The sequence below is a fragment of the Pleurodeles waltl genome, chromosome 5 (genome assembly GCF_031143425.1).
Source record: "Pleurodeles waltl isolate 20211129_DDA chromosome 5, aPleWal1.hap1.20221129, whole genome shotgun sequence".
Taxonomy (NCBI): domain Eukaryota; kingdom Metazoa; phylum Chordata; class Amphibia; order Caudata; family Salamandridae; genus Pleurodeles; species Pleurodeles waltl.
The window spans coordinates 994,502,742-994,529,708 of NC_090444.1; the positions used below are offsets into that span (position 1 = coordinate 994,502,742).

Genomic DNA, 26,967 nt, shown 5'->3' on the forward strand with positions numbered 1-26,967 from the left:
GGGATGGATTGTGATCCATGGGTGAAATCAGTCCGAAACACACCTTTCAGGGCCAGCGGAGTACTCTGCCCATATGCATAGACCTTCACGTTTGCCTTTGTTAGTGTCGGGACTGGCACCATTCGGCGGTGTTCTTCAGTTGCTAGGAGGTTGATGGACGCTCCTGTGTCCACTACTGCAACTGTCTCGTGCGTGCCTATGTGGATCTGGCGCTTTGGCAGCTTCGCTTGTCGAGGGTTAGTGTGTCTGACAGTGAATAGGGAGTGAACCACATGCACCATGGCTTCGTCATCGTCCGTGTCACTCCCATGCTCTGACTTGTTTGATGCAGTATTAACCAATACATTTCCTGTTCTGGTTCTTTTCGATCTGCAGACCTTTGCGAAATGGTTGATCTTCCCGCAGCTGGAGCATGTTTTGCCTCTCGCCGGGCACTAGGTTGGCTTGTGTGGGATCCCCCCACAGTATCCACATTACATTGTTTGAAATTTGTTTGGCCGTTGTTTGGGTTTGTTCGCGGGTACCGTGACCGCATTGGCCGCTTCTTCCTTTATGGGCCGCTGCAGGGCTGCCTCCATGTGGGATGCGCGGGCCCTTGGCAGTTCTTTTGTGCGCCCCATTTGTAGGATGTCTGGTAGAGACCTCCCGGATTCTTCTAAGATGCGCTCTCTGAGCTTCAAGAAGGCACATCCCTGGATGATTTGTCCTCTTATTTCCTCCGTTTCGTCATTGAACCGGAAGGTACTGGCTAGATCTCTCAGCCTCATGTGGAAGGCGTCCAGCGACTCCTCTGCTTGTTGTCTGGCTTGCCTGAATATGAACCTCTCGTAATCGGTGTTGGCCATTGGTTCGAAGTGCCTGTTCAACGCAGCTATGAGTGTTGTGTGTGTTTTAGGAGCGTCTTCAACAAGGTTTTTGGATATCTTATATATGTCTTTCCCCTCTAAATGGAGGAGCATGGCGCGCTTCTGGGTGTTCTCAACCTTAGTGGCCTCAAAGAAAAGAAGGACTCTCTCTACCCATTCCTTCCATTTTGGGGCCTGCGCGGAAGGGGCTCCTTCGACGATGAACGGCTCCACCGGAGGTATGGCAGACATGGTGGCCAGTTAGGCTGGAGGCGAGACAGAGGTGTCAGAATAGTATATTCCCTGAAGATACCAGAAGTGTTATGGGGCGGTATGGTTAGGCACGTCGAGATTGAAAAGGGGAATGCGAGGGGCGCATGGTCACTGTGGGAGACAGAGTCAAAGGGGCGTCTGGTACTCACTGTGGAACCAGTGGCTGAAAGAGCTCCAGTTTGAGAAATGCAGGCGTGCTGCTGAGGGCTTTGGGCTGGTTGGGCGTCTGCTTCATGGGAAACAGTTGTGCTGTAGGGATCCTGCGGTCGCTTGTACCCAGGACCTGTGATGCTGGTGTGTGACGGCGCTCCACAGCTGTAGGATGCCGAGGCTTGACGGCGTTGTTGTTTGACGCACGCTCGTGCGGCACGATCACCGCGTGATTAGCGGCCGCCGCTTCATGCCGAGCTTGGGCAGCCAAGGTTGTGCACTCTCAGCACGAGCACCGCGGGACTTGCGGCCGCTGCGGGGTGGCACCCGCAGCACGAGCACCACAGGACTTGCGGACGCTGCGGGGCAGAGAGCACAGAGTGAGATCACCCTCCGTCGTCGCCAATGTAATGTCGGGAATCCGTGGTGGATTCCGAACAGAGTAGTGGGACGGCGCAGCACAAATAATGACACGCACTCGGTAATTGGGGTTTCAACTGCCGCGTGGTTAGGTGCGGCTTAGGCAGGTCTGGACGCGGCTCCTCCCGTCCTCACTCCACTATTCGCACCACTCCCTCTGCCGGCCCTGACCACGCCTTCTTTATTTATACATTCGAGCCCCTGACCTCGGGGCAGACCACCGCACTTGCAGGCAGAGGTAAACTCTACCTTTTACATCCGGGGCTGTCCAAGAGATGAACACGCTTGGACTCACCCCTCTCTGATTGATGGTGTTGGGTGGCCGGTTGCGTCACCGACCTGTGACACCACAAGGACAGCTCCCACCAAGCTAGGAAATGCTGACAGTCTTCCCCGCCACAGCAACAGTGGGCGATCGAGCATCAGTTTCAGTCTTTGGAATTCAAAACTGACGCGCGCCGGCTGCCGGGAGTGTGACACGCTATGCGTGGAATGTGAGGAGCCCTCTGGCATTCGAAAGTGCACCCGGCACTCGGAGCCTGGAGCAAGATGAACGGAGCGGCTTTGAAGGAGAGATATGGTTCCTGCAGTCTTAGTTAAGCTCTAAATTAGCAGAATGACAGTTGCAAGCACACCACAGTTTTTCTTAAAGAAGTATTTGAGTGGCACAAACAAACGAAACAAAGAATAATACTTTTCTCGCTGCTGGAGCAGTGAAGAAAGAGGAGGGAAAGAGAGTTGCACAGGATCTTCAAGGACTCGATAACCACTGATTGGCTGATATTTACTGGAAATGTTTGTTGTTTTTCCCTAGGGTTTCATGGGAAATTAAGTTTTGATGACTGATTAAATCTCTTGAATAATGGCTGCTGTTGAATAAAGTGAGGAAAGATAAGGCCTAATCCTTGCCTCTGGTCCTGACATAGAATCACAATCTGCTGTGTAGGTTTGATTGCATATAGTTTTCAGGTTTCCATTGTTAATCTGAATCAGAAGTCGGTCTCTCTTTCTTCTGGTCACTGTATTTCTCCATATTAATTAGCACCAGTTTCCATGTCATTATATTACCGTCTGCCCACCACAGTATTGTAAACTTTTTCTCTCACACCATTCTGTCGTCTGCCATTTAATCAGGTGTTGCCCAAGTTTTACATGTTAATGCTACAGTCTTCCTCTGTTTCGTGGCTATGTTTGATTTGACTATCATCATACCCAGTTTTACCACCTTTGTGTGTTGCTGCCTCAGTATGTTTACTGAAGGGTTCCAAGCCCAACAGGCAACAGCTGAGTGCACCATCTTAGCAAGCCTTTCTTCAGTTGTTTTTTGACCTTTTAGTTTGGACAGCTTCCCTCCAGCCCCTTTACAGGCATGGTTGATCCTCTCCAGTTCTCCCCCCAGTAGACATTCTTGCTAAATATCTCTTGTTAGCCACGATCAGCAGGGCAGCACACTCCAATGTCACATCCAAACTGTAAGCGTCCGTACTGCCACTCGCAGAAGTCCAGTGACTACCAATGTCACTAAGGCAGCCACCAAATGTCCAGCACAAGCCACTCGTGAGGCAGCAAAGACCCATGTTACAATGAAGGAGGGTGTGCAAGTACAAAGATTTGTCCAGGTGGGTACACATGCAGTCACACAGAGCAGGAATCAGGTGCACCTCCTCGAACTACACGCACCTCTCAGGCAAAGTCAGCAATGGTAGGTAGTTAATTGAGCCTTTTGACCGCATCTATGGGGCCTCAACCCAAGCCACCTTTCTGAAGAAAGGACCCACACTCTCAGAAGTGCTGCTGGTCTTTCTCGCTGCAGCTTCATTTCTTCTCCAGGCCCGCCGCTGACTTCAAGACCGCTGGATCATGCTCCACATGGCCCAGCATGTTGGCAGCTCCCAGCTACCCCGTATTAATTGCTGGGCTCACCACCACAGGTCTGGGCTCAGTTTTCCCTGAAGCTCTCAGCAAGCTGCGCCTCTCCATCCTTGGGCTTTAGTCCACAGCCTATGTTTTTTATTGTTTGAGAGATGAGTCCTGGGGCTGAGTGGGACCCCACACTGATGCATGTGGCAGTGGCATTTGTTTCCTGTTTGAGAAACGGGACCCTTCTATGTTCTATGTGCTGGCACCCAGGAGTCTCGCACAAGCACATCTTCTCAAGCCGCCATCTTAGCTCTGCCTGGGATGCAGTACAATCTTAAATGTTTTTGAGGCTCTAGTCACAAAGATATTTTGGAACTCTGAATTTGAAATACTTATGTTTCCTTTTAACTTTGACACAGATGTTTCCAAAGCACTACTGTGTCTCCACCACCCAGGAGCCCTTGTCAGAAGCCTTTTGGATGAAAAAAGGCCGTTGGGTAAATAGTCACCTTCCCATACCAACATGCTGGAGCTGCCGTTTAAATGTGGGTCGTGGAAATAAGAAATACAGCTTTCCTCCCCCTTTGAAGTGGTGAAAAGAATAGGATAGCAAACCAGACAGTTCCCTTTTGCGGCATATGTCCTATTAGTCCACGTCTCTAAGTCAAGCCTTTAGGTTTAATATTTAACAAAAATGACAGGTTCTATGATTCAGTATCCATTAAACCATACTGATATAAAATGAGGCCGAAGCTGTTTAACGAACATAGAAGACAGTATGGAATGCGTGTTGTTTTAAATAGACGGACTAGAACAATAAATATTTAGGAATTTTGTTTAATTAAGTGCACCTAAACAAGGGTTATAGTTAACCATTCTGGGCCATGTTATGTGAACTGTATATCTTAAACCTTTTGCAGATTGATCCGGATGGAAGTCAACACAGGTGGCACATACTATGATTTGAGAAAATACAGGTTTGAGCTTTCACTCAGGTTCTTGAAATGTATTTAACAGACATGGTTATGATTTATTTATTTATTGACACAAAAGTAAAATGTTTTTATTGACAGACACAACCATGTGGCAGATCTAACCACATGGACAACAAAGCTCTTTTTAAGTAGCGGACTAAGCACATTATACCAACTTTATGGACTATGAGAAGAGAAGAATGACAGGTCTAAATTTATAGTTGCATTCTAAAAAAAAAGTTTTGTTTTTTTAAGTCATTGAGAAATGTGAAGAGATTTAGGTTGATCCTAAGGCGCTGGTGCAGTTGGTGCAATAATCTTGGTGCTCGGCAAGAGAATACATCTTTAATTGTTCCTTATTGCAGTAGGTCACTGCAGGCAAAGATCAGATACTTTTCACATGGCGTCCACTAGAAAGGTGATCACGATCTTGTAATTGAAAAGCCATACACCCCAGCATAACCATTGTCATGCTTGTCAATAAATTCAGTTCTAGACAACTCCTCAAAACACAGAAAATGACTGACATATAATCATACAGCCTCGGGCATACCGCAAACCTATGGATACTATCAGTTTCCCCACTAACACATCCTGGACAAATAATCGGATTTCCCTTTGCAGCTGCTGACCACGCTTACATTTTCGTAGGAGTGATATAAACATCATATAATGTTCTGTAATGTTATAGCTGATTTATCTCGATATTGGTGGTAGTATACATTAAAATGTTTTTTTCCTAATCTTTAAAGTCTATTGAGTCAGACAACTAAAATGACCACTTAGTTATCCGTTTTTGCTCATCTGTAATAATATTACTGAAAAATATATACATTGGGGCAAAGTTTCCAGCAGAAGTACTTCTATAAAAATTAATTATTAGTGGGTTGAATTAGTCCATCCTAGATTTGATTGTGAAATGCAAACTGTGATTGCAGAGTGATTAATTATTTAAACCCCACCTCATGAACTGATGGCTAGATTGTAGATTCCACCAGCGCCAAGAACTTTGCATTGATATTTGAAATACAGATGCAAGGAGAGGATTTCTCTAAACACCATTCCCACTTGTGTCTTATGGACTTGGTACACCTTTATTATATCTTTCCAGATCATTAACATGACGTCTAAGGTCTTATATTGAAAACGTTGCAATTGAAATGTCGGCCTCTGGAACTGCAGTAAAAAGTTTAAAAACGTGAAGTTGACGAAGAAGTGCATAGTTTGAAGAAGAAATAGGGATGCTTCTCCTTCTCTTTTTGACAATTCTGGTCCTTCATACTGCTCAGTGGAAGAAATACAAATTTGGCAGAGCCAATGCTTCTCTTTCTGGCAATATTGGATTGATACTGCATGGCTCGCCTGACTCCACAGTGTGCCCTAATAATGAATCAGCCTAGCATTTAAATTTAGTGATGGATACTGTAGAAATATAAATAGACATTGCTTTAAAAATATAACCATTTTACACAGTTTTTCTTCTGTATACATTTAAATTATTGTGTCAGATTGATGCTCATATATATTGACTGTGCTTCCATTCGGTAATCGACGTAATTAGGCACCCTCTTTGAGTTACTCCCACTTCTCCTAATTCTATAACCTGCTGTTCTATCGTGGAGGTTGCACTTCCTGGTTGCTCGAACTTGTAATACCTCATCTCTGTATGCCATGATTTTTCTAGTGCTCCCACTTCTGTCGCTGGTTTTATTGTTAGGGTACATGCCATCCATATTGAAAACGGTTCCATGTCTAAAGCATAAAACAAGTGAGAAAGTAGCCAACCCTAACACATCCCTTCCTTGATCTTGAAATCGGGTGATGCAGGTGAATTGATTACTATGGAAACATTTGAGTTTGTATACATTATTTTGATCCAGGGTAAAAATTCCGGGGGAAGCCCAAATCGAGTAATTACTGACTATATTGTTTTCAGTGTCAAGCATGACTGAGAACACGATGTCTGATTGATTTCAGCTCAATCCCTGAGATCTATAGCATCATTATTAATCATCGCTACATCGAGTGACTCTGGGTGGCCTCCCCTTTCCTAGATCCTGCCTATTAAACCGTAAAATAGTAGAGCAAAGTGAACTGAGAATTTCTCATATAATGGAATAGTGCCTGGGCTTGGCACTTTAGATATGGGTGCCAGCTGTATGGTTTCTATAACTTCCTTCAGTGAAGCCGTTTAAATTAGGCTTTAACTTGTTTTGTATTCATTCTCAGTAGTGGAATCTGCTGTAATATGCTTCTAGCTTATGTCGGTCTGCTGTTGTGGCGCACACACTTGCATTCTGATAAGAATTTTGAAAAAATCCATTATTTTATTTGATTTAGTTTGTTGTGTGTGTATCACATACCACTGAAATTATTTCCGTCCTCGCATATTCTTGGGCCGTGGCATATGGCAGGAAAAGGTTCTGCCCCAAAAAAGTCTAAGACTCGGGTATTTAGAAAGCAATACTTCTTCGGCTAATTTACTTACATATATCCCTTTCAACTCCGTTCTATTTTGTAAGAGCTCCAGGCTTCTGCCATTGGGTTTTTGACTGTGAGGTGCCAAGTCAATGCATGCTGCTTGCCCAGGGCGAATGGCCTTAAATTTATGTTGCCCCCTCGAAGTGTCGCATGAGATCCTTTGAAAAAATGCTTCGTGGGTTTTCCATATATAACAGACTATTTTCCTAGTTTATTTACTTTGATGAACTTTCCTATCTCTTCATTTATTTTCATTGTGTAGTCCCTGTTTGTTAAAAGGATATGGTGAAAGGTCTGTTGTCTCATCTCGCCTACAGTTGGTGGAATCACTCCTGTGATATCAAAGCGATATTACTTACTAGGTCAAATCTATCCCTCCAGTTACAGAAAATTAAGTTAAATGTTCTAGTTTTAGGTAGCATAGCTATCCCTCAAGTTACAAATATCTTACACACAACATTTGGCACTGATCCCAGAGCAAAATGGAGGCAAACAGATTGTGAAATAATGGTACTAGTACTTATGCAGTTAATCTTTTAATATTCATACTAATAAGTAACAACGTATAATGAGACCAACAAATACTACTATATTCATAAACATTTCTTTCATAGTGTTAAGTGTAATGCGATATATAATCTAATTTGTAAAATGTACAACATTTGTAATTGTATCTGCTGCATTAAGGCTGAGGTCATGAACATTGTGTGACTTATGGTTTGCAGGGCTTTTGTTCGAGTCATGGATTGCCTGTACTGTAAGTCACTGGGCATGTTCTTTGGCGAAGTGGGTGTTGGCCGCAAAGCCCAGGCGGCTATCTCTTGCTGCACATGGCCTTGGTATGTGAGCAGCAGAGAATGCTTGCAGGGAGCCTGTGATCAAACTTTGCACCTAAACCACAGGGGCTGTGCACAGCAAGGTTGGGCACAGGGCAGAGCCTTTTGTCACACTGCACCTGGCCAAAAGGCCTGCACCCAACCTGCTGCGAGTTCCAAACCCGCTCTTCCTATGTTCTTATGCTGTGCAAAACAGGGTTGCCGCCATGCCTTGCACTTAACTCTCAATGGGTATACAACCTGTGCCACAATCCTGCATAAAAACTGATTTTGACTCAAAACTTCAGCTTGTTTATTCTCCTTTTCCTTTCGAATGACTCTCTTCTTCCATTCCATCCTCAGCATGCCTCCTCTCTCCCTCAACATAACCTACTCTGTCACATGTATGTTTGCTTTAATCCTTATTATTGCATCTGTGCAATTGCCCAGATCTGATTTCAGAGATTACAGCCACTCCTTTAAAAGTCATACTTCTTCATCCTAACAATTCCTAATCTCCGGTAGTTCATCTATTAGAACAACCAACCAATGCATTTATTTACATATCCTGCTCCTCCACTGCAGATCACAGCTAACTCCTATTATTTAATTTACTACATACAAGCTGCCCTGCTTGTGGCTCACATTTCTTTTCATGACTTAGGCCTTTGGTATAGTGGTGATCACAACATGTTTCTTCATGTTGCTGCCAGCCAATCAGAGAACTTTAGCTTTAATTCCTCGCATCTGAAATAGACAACTGTAAAAAAAATCTCTCTTGTCTAGTCAAACTTGAGTAATTTATAAAATTTGGATCCATGGGTGGTTCTACACAATTAATGTTCTGAATTTCTCTAGCTTGATTGACAGCTTGAAGTCTATCAACATCTCTTTGTAAACGCTAATTTCCCAAACATTATTGAATGGATTTACACCAAACCAAGCAAAGGCACTTCCTTAAGTGAATATCTATTTTCGGGCCAAATTTGGTGTAATTTCTTTCGGTCCATTTAGTGGACAACAAAGATTCCTATGGGAGTTAGAATGGGAATTGTCACTTTTTTCAACCAACACCCTTTTTTTTAAACAGCTGCTTGATAGATCTGCATGAATCTCACTGTGACCAGTCCACATCAGATGTCCTTTTTTGCCTAGTAGTGAAAAGCATCAAAGTTATTAAAAAAACAAACAGCTTTTCAATTGTTAGTCAGACCTAAGCAAAAAGATATGTTTTTCTATCAGTACAGTAACATACTATTATGCATTCGAGGGGCTGAGCTTCAGGGGTGTGTTTGGGATGTTACATCCCCCTAATCAATGTAATCTCTAGTAAAATGTCGGGTACAGGTGCTTAAAGATTGGCATTGCGAGGTGTTTGTCATATTTCACTTGGGTTTTTTACATAAACACACAGACAATTGTCTCTCTTTTAAAGGTCTTAAAATGGTTTATTTGACAAAATACTGAGTTTTAAGTACCTCAACAATCAGCTCCTCTCTCCCTTCCTACTACTTCTTAAGCCTCCCTCCTACACTGCTACTCATAAAGTGTATTTTAACCCACGTTATTTTTGGGGAATCTGAAGCTCGCATCCCACCAATCTCACCGACCAAACTCTGCTCCTATGCACCCTTTGGTATGGGAAAGACTGCATGAGCCAGTAAAGTACAAAAACATGCAGATTATCAGGTCAAGTGTAAATGGGGGCCTAAGTGTTCAACTCTTGATCTTCCTTTGTCTTAGCAATCTCTCCTTTCTGATATTGTTTTTCCCCTGTAACTTGATCTGATCCTGCTTCCTTTGCGTGTTGGAATTGCAATACTCTGCTGTAGCCTCAAAAATCTCCTCATGGCTTCTCTGTATCTTACAGGTGGTCTAAAATCTCCATTCATATTCTGGCCAGCTACATTAATGATGCCACCTTCATTAGTCCGTCCAGTAGCCTAGCCAAACACCATGAATCATTTGACCCCGGGAGAATTATAATAGATAGTTCTCTAGTTCACTTGAAAAAGTAAACTACTGGTCATTATTACCAAGCCTGTTTTCTTCAGTCAGAAAGTACTTGGCATCATAATTTTGATCCTCATTGTAAGAACAGTTTGCAAATCCTCTTTCAACAGTTAAAACCTTATAAAGAGTTCTAATGTGACAAATGTGTTTGCAGTAACAGCATTCAAAAGGTTATTTGTAAGATATTTGGGGAACTTAGTGAAACTTTTGCCTTGCATTCTGGCATTGGTCTGTTGTAAAAACTCTGAGACTCAGGTAAAATACGACAGTCCATAATCAGATACAAGCTAGTAACCTTCCACTTCCCTCTGTGTATAGCCCTCCTCTTGTCTGCTTGTAATATTCCTTATTTTTTATTGTTACCCTTCCAGTTCTTTTTTAGGCCATTTCCAAGCGGGAATCAGGATGCACTGGTAACACCTGTTTAGTTTCAATCTCGAAATAATCTGCCCTTCTTTACTTAGTTTAGTGTTTAGATCGGGTGTACCTCTCGTTTAACTCCGTTACAGTCACTGACATAGCGTTTACCTATTTGGTAAAACCTGATGCTAATGTATTGTACAATTTATGTAACATTTCAGCCCTTCTTGCAGCTGCTAAAGTTTTGGAAGATATTGTTGCGAGGCAGTTTTGATGAGTCCTCTGCGTCACTAAATAATACATACGCTAGATTCCGCCAGTGCCACTGTACTGAAGCTGTATCCCGACTCGTCCTGAATTACTGAACGATGTAAGCAAACAGAGTTGTTGTCGAGCCCTCATCTTATCATTCGTTAGCAGTGTTTGACTACCCAGTCCTGTTCTGAGCGGACTTCATTTTTTCCCTTTGGCTTAGGTTTAATAATTTACACTTACTCTTTTACTTCCATGTCCTGTCCTCTTATGACTGGGGTTCTTCAGTGACAAATTCTTCCAAAATCTCCTATGCCAAATCTGTTGACCTCGCTTCAGTGTCGCATTAGGAAAAAAAATATTTAAAGTCATGTGTTGCATCCACAAGTGTCTCTTTGGTAACGCCTCAGATTTCTATCAACAAAAGGTTCTCAAAGAAGAAGCAATTGAATTAAGGCATGCATATCCATTGGTCCTACTGAACATCTCCATTGCCTTTGACACCTTTACCATATCACAAGGTACAGAATACGATGCCCTGCAGAGAAGGGTGGCGATGTCCTCTATTTATGACCATATATAACTAACCACACTTGGCTGTGTAAAAAAAAGAAAAAAGTCTTTCCTATCCAGCATTGCTAAAATTTCCCCTGGCATACCATAAGGATTGGCCTTGTCTATTTATATGACCTTTATTCTTGTAGTAATAAATCACAACGTATGCTTCCTCGTGTAAACAGATGACACAATATCAACCTAATGTTACAGGACAGCCCTGATGACCTAGAAAAAATATGATGGTTGTTTCACTATTGGTCAACCGTGGAAGAACCATAAGTTAGTTACCTTGAAATTAGAGCCACCAAAGTGGAAATTATACTTTATGGCCAAGTGATCTTCACAGCGGTTTTTTGGGTACCCTTCAGTGCTTACCCAAAAAACCTACATCATCATTATGTCTCCCCGTTATGGCCCTTCTGCAATACGTTTTTCAGGCTTTTCAGTAGAATGTCTCATCTGGACTACTGCAAGGTCATCTGCTTGATTTCTCCAAACTCCCCACTTGCAAATTTCAACCAGCTCATCTTGTTTTTTCCATTTGCAAAATGAAAGTTGTCTGTAATTAGCTTTCACTTTGTGAATGTCACATGGAGTCACCGGGGTGGGTGGCGAACGATGAGAGAACTGCTCCATGCTTCCCAGATAAGAATTTGAATTATGCTACCTGTTTTAAAAGTTACAGCCCATGTTGCTTTAAGGGACATGGGATGTCATGTTAGCAGTCTGTGCATTTGAATGCAGGGGTGGAGGTCTGTTGTTCTCACACGCTTCCATTACTCCATTTGCAGTTCTTCATATAGAATCCTGTCTCATGAGACAGGGATTCTGCAATCGTACTCAATGAAAATTTTGTTTCAGCACAAAAATAATCTTGGATCACAAATGCTGCACCCGAATTGCATTTCCAATACAACTCAAGATTAGAAAATCAGGCCCTTTATGTTTAGTCCACTAAGCAGTACACAGTTGAATCCCAGGATATCTTGAAAAGATTTTAAGAGCCAACCAAATGTCTAAGGTTGGCCTCCCATCACCTACTACCCATATATATGGTTATCATAGTCAGGCATGATCCTCTCATATGTAAGGGTCACAGCACTCAAGCTCTTTCCACTTCACTTAAGACACAAAGGTGACGTAAAGCAGTTTTACAGTAGGTTGAAAACCCACCCATTCAACGCAGTCGATGGCTTTGTTTCCCGAATGGTTCTGATGATTCCTCACTGTAGCGATCGTATGATTTTTTTGCTTAGGCATTCTTCACATACTTCATACAGCCACATCCCATCTTGTTCCTCACCAGTCTTTAAGAGCTGAGAAGCTGCAGTAAAGAGCACTCTACACAAACTCCTGAATTGTGTAACCCTTATCTTTTTTACATCAATAAACATTTTTGGGGGAAGTCCATAAACCTTTTGTAAAAGCAGCCAGAACTAGCCTTTAAACTTCTAAACTCCAAAGCGGCTTATTCCTTGATTTTCTTTCTTAAAAGAAGAATTTGGGCGATAGGTTTAACCACCATAAGTATACCTTTCTGCATAACTTTGCCTCCTAAGTCAAACATTCAGGCAGGGAACAATGGGGCTTAAAACCAATCACATGCGTTAATTTTTCCTACATGAAACTGTCTCCAGTCTGGCTTTTTGCGTTCAACTTTACCTGAAGGCCCCTGCCTTCACATTAGGCTCTCAATCACTCTCTCAACACCAAGAAAAGACCACTTAAAAAATTACATTTCTTCCTTTTATACTCGGTATGCCTAAGCAACATTTTTATGTTAAATTCATGTCAGAATACTGTACTTTAGCGATGATCTTTAAATATCCTCTCATTACTGCTGCTTCCTAAATAATGATTACTGCTTTCTCATTTGTCTTTGCGTGTTTGGGCATTATGAAATGCATAGTCTACTGTGAAGGACTGAAGGCTGAAATTCTCCTACTTGAGCAAATTACGCTAACAGATTCTCTAACTTTGGGTCAGATGTACAAAACAGATTTGCGATTCCAAACTGCCCGACTTGGAGAATCGGGCCGATTGCGACCTCCAAATGCTTTTTCAAACTTCTAAACATTTAAAATGCAATTTGGTAACTTGTTACTGAGTCACTAGTTCAATTTGCAATTCTCAATGGTATCTCAATGTATTATATGGTTAGTAGAACCTTCTACTGAGAAGGCGATGATGTAAGGTTCCAGAACTCCAAGAACGGTATGAGCGAAGTGGCGAAAGAGGTCAGTTAGTGTACGGACTGATATAGTGACTGGTACATTTGTGATGAAGATTCTTCAATGAAGACCTTGAAAATATTATTGGGCACACATGTTTATCACATTGGAAATGACTAAGGGATCTCAGAAGTGTGAAGGAATCATCTCACTACCACAGTTTGAATGGAAAAACAGATTATGCCTATAAAAATAAAAATAAATATTGTCTGAGTTTCTTTTAAAGCCCCAGTGTTTGCTAATGAGACATTTTCCGGCAAAGTATCAGATTTTTCTTTTTTTCTTTTCCCGATATGTTTCCTGGTTGCTACATATTTTGCACTGTTCTGTGACCCTCCCACCTTGCCACAGACGCTGCAGTTGAAGTTGTGAAGAACTCATCGCAAGCGACCCTCTCTCAATACTGACACATTCTGATGTTCTGGTGGCGCCCAGGGCAAAGACCCTGTAGCATGTCAGTGGCTGCGCACTCCTTCACATAAAGTCTGTGTGTGGTCGCTGAAGCAGTGAAGAAATATTTCTATATGATGGGATCACCATTTGTTTATGTAGCAACTTGAAAGCTATTGTCATAGGGGAATTGCTTGGCTTATAACAGCAAGTTTGGTGCTGGACCAACGCAAAAAGAAAAAAAAAACTTTGGAAAAGTTGAAGCAGGAAAACTAATAATAAAAGAGGCCTTGCTTCTTCTTTGGGTAGTATTTCAAGTACCGGTTTAGAACTGTACTAGCAGGATCTCTCAGAGCTGTGTTGGTTGTGCTTAAACAGTTCTTGCTGTAGCACGGAATGGTCAGAACCTTGTGTTTTGGTGGAATTTTACTTGCAGGTAACCAGTTTGGGTAAGGTGCTTCATCAAGCTCCGGTGTTAAGTAGGGACAATCGGGTGTTTTATTGGGCATCAGTGAACTAGGAGACACGTTGAGGTGGATTTCGGGTACTATTTTGGTTACTGGTGTGTGAATAGACTCTTTGTGATTCTGATATAGAAGGTTTTCACTGTTGTCTGTGGGTGGTTAATCAGTCTTTTATTGCTCTCTCTCTCTGGGTTTCCATTATTTATTTTTATGATGCAAAAATATTACACCTTCTGCATTTTGTTTATCTCCCCGAGGGAATGCACAGAAAAGTGGTCCATCTGGAAAAAAGTGTTTGCTCACTACACAAGAGTGTAAGACATTTCTTTGAGTGCAGAGAGAAAGACTTCTGTTGTGCTTCATTGTTTAAATCCAGAGGGCCAATACATTTTTGAACATCTCCCTGAAAAAGAAGATAGTGGAGCTGAGGGCTTGAATGAATTTGAGGTGTGCATTAGGAAATTGGATAACCATAATTTACCCAAAGTAAGCACAATTTTAGAGCAATACCAGGTTAGCAGGAGATTACAAAAACCTCGTGATTCTGTAGAGAACTGTCACGATGTTATGAAGCTTGATGCCTCTTGCACAGTTGAAAGGGCTTTAAAGAATGTATTGGGACCAATTCATGTTAGGGTGCAGTATATAAAAGGTCAGAGATGGAATAGTGGGAGTAGGATTACCCTAATCTAGTTGAAGTCTTGCTTATTGCAAAGAAATGTAAACATTCTCTTGCATGCGTGGATGTGATAAAAAAAAGAAAATGGTTGTTTTGTCTATCTTTGGAAAAAACACACAGTTTTTACAAAGGCAAGGGTTCTGAGGTGCAAAAGGAAACATTTATGGGAAAGATGTGGGGTTGCAGATCATTTGGCAACAATAAGGGTTGTCTTGCTTTGACTGTCAAGTGTAGAGTGTATGGTAAGAATGGTCATTATGGAAAGTATTCTACATCTCAGAATACAATGAGAAAAGTTAAAAAGGTTGTGTTGGAGGATGGTTGTGAATATGATAATCTTCATTGTGGAGAGATTGTTCTTCAGGTGGGACATCAGAGAAAGAAATGTCCTTTTGACTTTGTCAACATCAATGGATTCAAGGAGAAGATGTTATTTAATTCCAGTGCAAAATTTTCTTTGGCTCCCTGGGAGTTTTATGAGAAGAATCTCTTAAATAAGATCAAAATGTTTCAACCAGATATACCCCCGTTAGCTCATGGCGGGGAACCGATAAAACTGGTTGAGTATTTCATTGGTGAATTGGAGTATAAGAATCGGGTCACAGCAGGGAAGATTTATGTATTTTGTTACGGAGATGGTATAATCAACTGGTTCCACAAAAGAGACTTAAATGTGATGTTAGACCTGAACAGTACCTCTTTTGTTGTGTTGAAAGAAACAGTGCCTGATTATGTTGAGTCTTTTGAAGAGAAAGAGAATGATTATGCTTTGGTTATATCGTTGCATCAGAAGTTTTCTGCTGCATTTTGTGATAAATAAGGTTGCTTATTAGATTACTTTCACAAAATTGTGTTGAAAGAGAATGTCACACCAGTTGCTTGTAAGATATGAGGTGTACCCTTTGCTTTGAGACAAGCAATGGCCAAAGAGGTTGAAAAGTTAAAGAAGGAGGGAAATATTAAAGAGGTGGAGGCTACAGAGTGGGCAGCCCCGGCAGTGCTTAATTTGTCCTTGATGTTTCCGGTGATGAGCACCGGCACTTATTTTTTCGGGCCGGGGCTTATTCTTCTGCTTCAAGCATTTGCTGGGAGCAAAAGACACATATAATAAAGGAAAAACGAAAAAGTGCCACAAAAGGAGAAAGTAGAAAGCTGCTAGAGTGAGCTGAAGGGCAGGGGGTGTTTATTATGGATCGAAGAGGCCCAAGATGGTTTAAGGATTACGCTGTCTCAGTACTACGTGTTCCCGCATTTAATTGCAGCAGCCGCGTGTTTAAGAGGAGGGCTTTGGGCACCGGCACGTCTTTATTTACAAATTAAGCACTGTGTAGACGGCAGCACTGGCACAATTAGCGAAGAAAGTCACATTCGTGAAGGGTTACGAGGGCGGACGAGCTGCTGTCTAGGCGCTGGAGAGGACATTAGGATATGTTGGAACCCATCGCAGGTCATCTCAGGCCGGCCGCGGCTAATCCGCGCTGCCCCTCATCTGTACTCGATAGCGACTGTGTGCAGATTGTTTTTTTAGCTTCAGGTAGATTACGATGTTTTTGGAAGAGGGTGATAAAAGAAATTACAGAGCCGAGTCAACAGATTTGAGAGCTGCGGCGCCAACCCAGTAAATGGCGCGTCCTCGGCCCTGTGAGAGGGTTCGACTGCTCAGCCTGCTGCACTTTCCCCAGCCACTGGGACGTCCCACTCTACAAAAGGAGCACAGCTAAAGGGACAAGGATACCTGCCCAACAGTGCTTGATTTGAGCCAGTGATTTCCGGTGGGGGGCACCGGCACTTATTTTTGAGGGTTGGCACTTAGTTTTCTGCATGAGGCAATTGCGGCGAGCAAAAGACACATATGGGAAAGGCGGAGGAGGAGAAAAATGAAACAGCGTCACAAAGGGAGAAAGCAGAAAGCTGCAAGAGCCATCTGAAGGGGCAGAGCGTGGCTGTAGCCGGATTAATGAGATTCTGGTAGAATTTGGCTGCCTCAGTATTTAGTGCTCTCACATTTAAATGCAGCAGGCGTGTGCTTCACAGGAGAGCTTTGGGCACCGGCAACTTGACATTTACAAATTAAGCACTGAGCCCCGGGTATGCTTGTTCACAAAGCTTCAGGGGATGTAAAGTTAAGTATTAATCTGAGAGGCTTGAATAAGTCAGTGGTAGTGGATAAGTATCCTCTTACCAACATTACGGATATGTTACCTCTTTCAGAAAGTGTTGTGGTGTTTTTAATTTTGGATCTAAGGTCTGGCTATCACTAGATTAGTTTGGATAGTAGTTTGACGGATTTGACCTTGTTCAGCACTTCTTTTTGATGTGTTTAGATTCACAAGACTGCTGTGTGGGCTGATATCTGAGGCTTCAGCTTTTCAGGCTGGTTGTCATTTCTGGGGTGAAAATGTATAAAGATGATGTGCTCATTTATAAAGCAACACAAGATGAACATGAGCATCATTTGAAGTCTGTGTTATATGAATTTAGGGGGAGGGCTCTCATGCTGAAAGAAGCCACGTGTACCTTCAACTGCAGCAATTTTGTTTATCTGGGTCACAGATTGACTTGTGAGGGTGCAAAGCCTAGTGACCATTTAGTAAAGACAATTGAAAAGTTTCCCATACCTGAAAAGAAAGATGACAAGGTTACATTCTTAGGAACGGAGGATTATAACAAATGTGTTACCGCTTTGATAGTTGTACATGTAACTTGAGGAAGTTGTTGAAAAAGAGGTCAACTTTAATGTCACCTCAATGTAATTTGGGATTTCAAGACAAAAAAGTTGCTTTTTCTAAAACACAACAAAGCTTTAGTACTATAGAAAAATCCCTCTGAATTATTTAGGGGCAGGAAACCCAGTTCTTTCATGTGTTCCTCATGGATGAATCATATGATGTTCGGTGATTCTGTGGTTGTGGATGGTTGGAAAAACTGAAAAAATATTGAAAAGGAAACAGCTTTTTGACAGCAAATACTCTACATGTCAAACTAACATTGTTGTAGGTGATTTGGTGAGAAGAAAGAACCCTCAAAGCCCTATCAAAACTTCAGCATTTTTAGCACCACTCAAGGTAGTTAAATTGTTCCAGCATGTTGTGCTGTAAAACTAGAAGATAATTACACTTGGAATGTGAGTAGGGTTGTAGTTCTGAGGCATAACTCACATGGGATCTGTGTATCTGGTAATGTATACATAGATGCATGTTAAGTGCCTAAAAGAAGTGGGAAAAAAGTCATACCACAAAGATTTATATAGAGATTATGTATGTAAAGTTTAATCTCATTTTGTTATATTCATCTGTTATGCATTCCACAATACTTATAATGCTTGTAATGCTTTTTGTGTCATTATTGATTCAACTGCTTGGTTCTCTCTTGCTTTTATTTTTTTATTTTTTTATCTATTTATTTCTTTATTTATATATATATATATATATTTTTTTTTTACATATATATATTTTCCTTGTTAATTTTTCTTGTAGTTTGTCTGTAGAAATTAATTTGTTCATTGTTGAATAGAGGGGGAGATGTGTGTTATCATAATCTATTTTATGGTTGGTAGCCTTCCAATTAGAAGGCGATAATGTAAGATTCCAAGATTCCAAGAATGTTATGAGTGAAGTGGGAAGAGAGGTTAGTTGTTGGTGTGCTGACTGATATAGTGGATGGGACACTTGTAACAGAAAATATCCAATAAAGACCTTGGAAATATTATTGGGCGTTCATCAGCATTTGGAAAGGGTGTGTTGGAAGTATCTCTTCCAAATACCACATCTTTATGGTATGTATTACTGTTTAGTGACTGGTTTCCGGTTGCAAAACAGAAATACTTTACCACCAGTTTAAAAGTGGTGGTAACTCAGAGGGAAAAAGGTCCCCTGGGGAATGTTATAAAAATATGTTTTAAGAGCAGACAGTGGTCCCATGGATCACTGCCTGCTCTTAAAAACATGAAACTTCAAAGTTTCACATTTTTCTTTTACATGCATCCCGTTTTCATTTAAAGAAAATGGGCTAAATTAACCCAAACAAAAAAAGGATTGCTTTATTAAAAGGCAATCACAGACATGGTGGTCTGCTGACCCCTGCAGGCCATCATCACTCAGATGGCTGTGATTCCTAATGGGTCGTGACGTACCCCATTAATATCCATGAGGTGGGTTTATTTGCTTTACTAGGAATCACTATTTTGGAATAAAAGTAGATTATACATTAAGAATATAAATTTTTCTAATAGCGATTAAGAAATAATCGCAAATAGGAAATTGGTATTCCTAATGTTTGTACATCTGGCCCTAAATTCTCTATTGGAGTGGTTCTTAACATGGTATATAAGGACCCCTCGGTATCTGTGATGCCTGCTCTGTTGGTCTAAGACTGTTTACACAATTAAATAATATTATCATATAATTAACGCATACATAAGAAGCAAAATGTACAATTATAAATGTTAAAATGCTCTGTAAATATAGAGAAATGTGAAAACAGAGGAACAAAACTACGTTGGTGTTGTAAACTTGAGTCATAAGACCAGGACACATGCATCAAACCGAATTGAATATTGACGATTGGTGATCTCAATTGAGGCACTAGTTTGTGCTGACACAATAGAGCATTTTTTTGGATCAGAATAGATAAAATGATATACTAGAGCATGGCATATCGCTTCGTCTTTTAGAAATAAAATCAAATGCTGAAAGCTCATATCTCCACACTAAAACTGACATTTTGATTTTGTATCCTTTTTTATCTGCAAATTAAATAAAATATTTCATAATTTGTGTTTTTGTTTGGTGTTTACTTGTTTCTGTATTTTTGTGTATTCATTTGAGGTTCAAATAGTAGAAATTGCTTAGGCTGTGGTCCCCGGTTCCCAGAAATGATTTAGTGGGGGTCCAGGGAAGTAAAACAGTTTAGAACAGCTGCTCGGATGCGATTAGATGCTTCCCAGTTCAAAGTGTGAATACACACCTTAAATTCACGTAAACAACATAATGTATTGGATTACAGTAGGGGATGTGCTTTAATTTAATGACCCATGGTGCAGCATTCTAACTCTCCACAGCCCCATTCTTACTGCATGCTGTCATAAGTAATTCTTTTGAGGGCCCTATATGCTATCCAAATCTCTAAAATAAATAATGCAAAATCTGTGCTGCTGTCAATGAGGTTGGAGTAACAACATTGAGGTTGAAATATCCATATACAAAAATATTGACTCCACAATTTGAACTACCACTATATCATCAAGGTAAGTAAATGTGGAATTAGTAGTAGTACATCTATACTGCCTTAAATACACTTAGCTAGGTGACACAGTGTAAGCTGATATTGTGGTTTTGCTATTATTGTCTATCGATGTTGATAACGTCACTATTCTAACATGTAAAATCAAATAGCAGATTATGTACAATTTTGTATTGACTTGTGCACTCTCCTGCTGACATTTATTTTTGCTCGCAGACTTAACTTTAAAGCTAAGGGTGAAAGTAGACAACCTGCTGTTTGTTTTTACTATCATAAGGTTATTTCAAAACTCCTTCAAGAGAAGCACCAATTTGCCAGATCCACTGTGAGCTGCTTTCTTTTATGCTTGTTTACATTTTCCCATCGATTTAATTTGTAGACACTCCTCCTTGGCGTCCAGCATGGGAAATGGTGGAACTGAGCCAAAGAAAGGGAAGCATCCAATTTGGCCAGAGTGGAACGATGCAGATGTCAATTTTGAAAAGTGGGATGCTGGAAAAGGTGGAAAAGAAAAAGAGAAACCAGGAAAAAGCCCTGTTTTAGTAAGTAAACTGTAAAATAGTTATCTTTAACATGTCCTTTGAATATCCAACTGTATGAACTGAATGGAAAATATTTAGTTTGAAATATTCCTATGATTCTTTAATTTTCTTCTAATTTAAAGGATAATGACAAGTTCATGAGCATTTATGTAACGTATACTAATCAGTCCATGAGCTTGACTTCTCTGAGTAAGAGCCTCTGTGTAACATTTATAAATTATGCACAGATATGCTTATGTCTATGTTAATTTTTGTGTGTACATTTTCAAAATGGTCTTTGTAGCTTATTTGCAGCTGTTGATTCAGTCATGATCTCATTATTTTGTCGGTTGTGACATTTTTGTTGGATCTTTAATAGTGAAGGTGCTATTGTATGTTACTGTTGACGATAGTGCAAGACCCTTAAATGTGTGGTTTACATCGATGAAAGTAATCCAAATTGAAAAACTGTCATATGCTTTTGTAGAGTGCTTAGTAGCCCCATATTGAGTGCTGAGTCTCTTATCCAGATGGGTAGCACACTATATCTTGTGGCTGTATTAATGGAAGTATGTTGTCTTTGAGCCGATATGGGAAGTGTTTCCATGTCGTGCACGATAACCACTGAAGTGCGGTTATCCTGTTATAGGACACTGCGTAATATGGTGGGATGGAGTAGGAAGCAAGAGATTGATGTCCATTCTTTTTGTAGTTTTTGCTATGCTTGCAGCTCTGATTATCTCTGCAGGTCCCTTTATTTTGTTGATATTTTTCTTTTATGTTTTCAATCCCATTTCGTATATTGACTGCGGCAGGAGGTCATCCACTCTAAGATCTTATGCATCTGGGGAGGTAACAGGTGTAGAGAAAGAATTATGGAAATCATATCTGCTCGTATAGACAGTATTACAGTCCTCCTTTATGTGATTTCCATTATGAGAGATCAAGTAATGAGATTTAGCAAGATGCATTGATGTCTAATCCATTTGAATAATGAGATGCCAGTGCTCAGAGTGTGTGAATATTTAGTGCATGTAGCGTGGACTGTGTTACAGACCAACTGTCCACAAGTCCTTTCATATAGTATATGCCTGTCCTGTTGATGAATGAGGGCTTTATTATTTATTTGTGTGACGGTTTTGTAAAGTGCCCTACCAGTTCAAAGGAGTCTATTGGTGCTAAGCAGCTAAGGAAGAGATTTAACATGGTAGATAAAAAATCTATAAATCTTAATCAAAGATGCAAGGTTGTAGTGCTTCCTTCAGTTTTAAGAAGGAGGACTGGACATGTATTTCAAGGCGACTGGAATTCCAGATGGATGCTTCCAAAAAGCAGAACGTTAGGCCTCCCTATTTCTTGTGATTAAATTGTGGAGCCAGGATATTGGGCTTGTTTGTTGACCGTAGGTTTCAGGTGCACCACTTTTTTCCTAATTTCTGGGCAAATGAGGGGCAAAGGTATAATATATTTTGTACACTGCACAGGTTGTTTTAATTTTTTGTATGTGCAGGCAGTACAGCTTAATGTGGGAGTTTACTGAATCATTTCTTTTTACCTCTCGGATAGTTCTCAAAAAACGAGTTGCAGATCATTTGTAACTGGTTGATAGATTTGTTGGGTAATCCCAAGTATGCTGAATTGGAATAGCCCAGCTGGGATTGTACAAATATACTAATGCATTGCTGGCTTTGTGGTGATTAACAGGGCTACTGGTCCCAGGCAGCATCAGGGCAGGGGGCAGAGCCCTGCAACTCGTTGAGCAGCATCTGGTGGGCCCATAGCGTTATATAAGCGCCTGCAAAGTCCTGTGACACGGGAGGCGCATTGTGGTGATTTACAGGACTACTGGTCCTAGGCAGCATCAGGGCAGGAGACGGAGCCCTGCAACTCGTTGAGCAGCATCTGGTGGACCCATAGCTCTATATAAGTGCCTGTAAAGTCCTGTGACGCGGGAGACACGTTGTGGTGATGAGCAGGACTAGTGGCCCCATGCAGCATCAGAGCAGGTGGCGGAGCCCTGAAAATCGTTGAGCATCATCTGGTGGGACCATTGGGCTATGTAAGTGCCTGCAACGTCCTGCGGGACACATGCGGGCATGCCTGGGATGCACAAGGGCAAAGCCCAAGCCAAGACAGGCCCGTATGTGCCTGCCTGTAGCTGGACAAGGCTGGGCAAGGCCTACCCTCTGACACAGACCTACTAGCCCCTACTCTACTCGGTGAGTTACTTTTCATTTCTCTCCCCAGTCTGCAATATGAGGAAGCATAAAGCAGTTGTAGGTTCTGTGCACCACAAAAGCCCACTAGTATTGATGCTATGTTGGAGCGAGTCATTGGGGTTGTGTCCAGTGAAATCGACTTGACAGAATGCAGGTTATCGCTGGGACAGGCAAATAGCCTCAGGGATGCGGCAGATGGTTCTGAATTAATTTGTGTTGGTGATCTGACAGAGGAGGCTCCCTCTAAATGAAGCGGAGCCTCAGTAGCCCCCCATGGTTCAGCGCCCACATATGGTACCATTTCCTCTGCAGTTGATAGGAGTCCTTCCTCGGTATTTCTGAGGACTCCGAGTGTTGTATCCCCCCCCTAAACCGACCACCAAGCGGAAGAAATGTAGTAGTCTCTTCCCTGGGGCAAAACCGCAGCCACCGCAGCTGGTCATAAAAAGGAGTTAGCTCCTCTTATTCTAGGAAATTGTGACTTGGAGGAAATGTTTAAGTGGCTTGAGATGATAATACATGTTCAATTAGGTCTCATTGGAACCCGTCTGGATCTGCTAGGGTCACGCCAGGCGACCTTACACAAATCCCAATGTCAACTATCAAATAGGGAGGTAACACAATCCGACACTTCTATCCAGTCTGCGTCTGGGGAGAGTCAGGGGGGCAGATCTGGAGACAACCAAGCCTTGTTACAGGCCTCATTGTGTATGTCGCAACTTGCTTATGAAGACGGGAATCACTTAAGCACCAAACGTGGGAAAGATGGTGTTGGACAGAGTGATGGACATACTTTGATTATCCGAGTTCAACAACAGCCCATTGTGTCATATCAAGCGAGTACTTCACGCCTCCCCCAACTCAAGATTGTAGGTAGCCTTGCGCCTGTGCTCACAGACTTCATCTTTCACCAGACTCTATTCCTTTTGTGGCTATCCTGGTGAATGTCCCTCCCCTGATCTCGGGAGTAGCGGAAACTACGTGTGAACTTATCCGCAAAGCTAAACATTGGTGTTCCTTTAAGGGGCAGCAACCGGACCTGATTGTGATAATATTATCATGGTCAGACAGGTGGACTGGTCCTGCTCAAAAATTATTTGAAGGGATTGTATTGTAATTTTATGTGGCCAGATGACTGCAGGGGTGTGGAATTTATTAAAATATCTACTTGTCCAGGGGACAGGTTGCTTCTCAAATCTACTTGTCCTGTAAAAAGATCTACTTGTCCCTTTGGTGCCATGTAGTATGGCGACAAATTATGGCAGCAATCTCATTATGTAAGAGCTCTGATAATAGCCTCTCTGATTATGCCAGGGCTACTACCATAGTAGGACTTGAATACTTGCAGTTTCAATCCCTACTGTAGCAATTTCCTTATTTTGCCACCTTTCTGCAGATCTGCATACTGGGGCTGGAGGAAGCAGTAAGCAATAGTTCCAGGGCTGGAATGCCTTTGAGTCTGCAAACCTACTAACCTGCATGTCTTAAAGATTTTCACCAGCTTCTCTCTAATATTTTCCCATAATAAGAAAGGTTGGACATTTACTCCTGACAATGGCAGAATTAGAACTTCTTCCAGGGTTGGGAAGAAAGTGGCCGGAGGGAAAATGAACTTGCAAATGCTCAATAGATTTTCACATGAGCAAATCTACACATGTGTATTAACCCATGCTAAAATACAGTTCACAAATATTTTATAGGGGTACGACATATACCATGGGTGCACTTTTGTGACTTTCTTTAAGAATTTGGGGCCACATGTAGGTAGGTTCAGATTTGCGACCCGCAAATTGCGAGTCGCAAATCCGAATGTAGGATGGTGTCCCTGACACCATCTGTGATTCGCAAGGGCTTCGCAAATGCTCACCTAGTGAATAATCATGAGGTGGGTCGCAATTTGCGACCCCCTTGCGAATAGCGGCCCTCACAGGGATGGTGGCCTGCTGGAGACAGCAGACCACCATGTCTGTGACTGCTTCCTTAAAGGAAAACGAGATGCATTACAAAAACGAAAAATGAAACATTTTCGTTTCATTTTTTCAGAGCAGGCAGTGGTCCGCAGGTCCGCAGGACCACTGCTTGCTCTGAAAAAATGTTTACAGTGACATTCACAGTGGGGAAGGGGTCCCATGGGGACCCCTTCCCTTTTGCGAAAGTGTTAGCACCCATTTGAAATGGGTGCAAACTGCGATTGGTTTGCGCCCGCGTTCGCGGTCACAAAACAATCCTACATTGCACTGCGAGTCGCAATTAGGAAGGGAACACCCCTTCCTAATTGCGAGTGGCAAACCCGTTTTGCGATTCGGTAACCAGGTTACTGAATGGCAAAACTGGGTTTGTGCATCGCAATGTGCTTTTTGCACGTCGCAAACAGCAAAAGTCGCTGTTTGCGACATGCAAAAAGCTACCTACATGTGGGTCTTGGTCCCTAATTAGGTCTGGTGTTAACAAAGACATTTTGTTTTTATTAAACTTCTATTTCTCTCTCTTTCGGCTGGCTTTACTGTGAGTGATCGCATTCTGCTCTTCCACAAGGAGCATATTGGCACACAAAGTAGTTTTGTTCAGTGTCAGGAACTACAGTGGCAATCAGTGACGTAACAAAACTGGAGGGTGCCCCTTTGCAAAGAACATGGAGGAGCCCCCTCTCCAGACTCACTCAGGGCAGGTGCTGTGCTGAAGGGGCCCCCTGGAGGGCGGTTGCGGGGCCTTTGTTATGCCACTGGTGGCAACGTGTGCTTTTAGAGTTCAAAAACGTTGGGGGGGGGAGTTTGCCAGTGTTTGTTACAATGTTGAGGGCCTGGTAGCTCCCACAACAATAAAGTGTTACAAAAGCCATGTCAAAACAAGACACGCATTGATGAAACTAAAAGACTTATAAAAATATGTCAGACCAGTTGGCTTTGTCAGTGTTTGTTTATTTTCATGCTTCCCATATTCGTGTTGAAAATGGTTACACTGATTTTCCATTAGAAATATTTTTGGGAAATACTAGCATGCATCAACACATTTTACTAAATGACACTTCATTTGCAGCTAATCAGAGAGCATTCTGGGAGCATTGTACTTAGCCTCATAGCCTAAACTTTTCAAACATGTGTATACACGTTTTTTTTGTTTTTGTACTGGAACCAACGTCAGTAGTGAAGTGTGACCTTAAAACATTTATTTACAGCACTCACCCTATTAATGAAGGCTTTCAAATAATGAACCATAAATACAAGTTCGAACAGCATTATTTTTTGGAAACACATTACCTCAACTACAGAGAGTTCCACTCTCTGTAAACAGGCAGCCAAAGGGTTTGTGCTGCAGAGGGTTGGGCCTACTTGTCCCAAGGACAAAGTAAACATAAAAACTTGTTGCCCTTGACCCCAAACAAGGTGTCCCGGCGTCGGGCGATAGGAATTCCACATCCCTGTGACTGATTTTGTGCAACACTGTGGAGGGAGTGCATGGTTTGGGTATTCAAGTGCTCCCATTAGGTTTTTTCTATCCCCCTTCCTGGGTGTAAAGGCTAGGGGACCGTAGGCATGTGTATACCCAACATATGGGCAGATTAGACCCATCCAATAGATTGCCAGTAGCGTAACTGGAGTTGAGGAACAGATTCCGGCCCCTGGGGAATTTGGAATGTAACAGTTGACTTAGCATAGTACCGAGGAGCCCCCCCACAGAGCTCGGTTAGACCCATTGCAGAGGACCGGTATAAGCAGTCCCCTTTTCTTAAACTTTGTAGTTGGAACATCGCTGGGCCTGGCAACAAAAGGGAAAATGATATCTGGTTAGAAAAAATCAGAGACTTTGACTTAGTGGGGCTGCATGAGACCTGAGGCTCAGAAAATCGGTTTTGTCTAGATGAGTTTATCTCCTTTTCTGTGTCAGGAAAACCCTCACCGATGGGCAGAGCAAAGGTAGGTTTGCTTACATTGATCTACTCGAGTATCGGTTGCACCCCTTCGCAGATTGTCTCTGGTCTTAGCAATTGTCTGGAGGTTAAATTAGATTTTGAGAGTTCACCAAACATTTTATTAAAGTTTTATAACTCTTACGACTGGGAAACCACCACAGAACATCTATGTACCCTACATTCTTTTTTACAGGCTTTTGAGACAAAACATACATCACCTTATTCAGTTATTTTATTGGGTGATTTTAATTTGCATCCTTGTCCTTTGAGCTGTTACGACACTGAAAGCTCCCTTGAAATAGGTTCTAAAC

General features: G+C 41.9%; 1 protein-coding gene across 2 annotated transcripts in view; it reads left to right on the plus strand.

The window, feature by feature from the left end:
- The window catches only part of ADGB (androglobin), an 871,677-nt gene that overhangs the window by 10,303 nt on the left and 834,407 nt on the right, over positions 1-26,967 (plus strand). For both annotated transcript variants that reach the window (XM_069235154.1, XM_069235155.1), the window contains exon 2: positions 20,386-20,548. In XM_069235154.1, the coding sequence (XP_069091255.1) occupies positions 20,386-20,548 (163 nt within the window). The remainder of the gene's footprint in view (positions 1-20,385; positions 20,549-26,967) is intronic.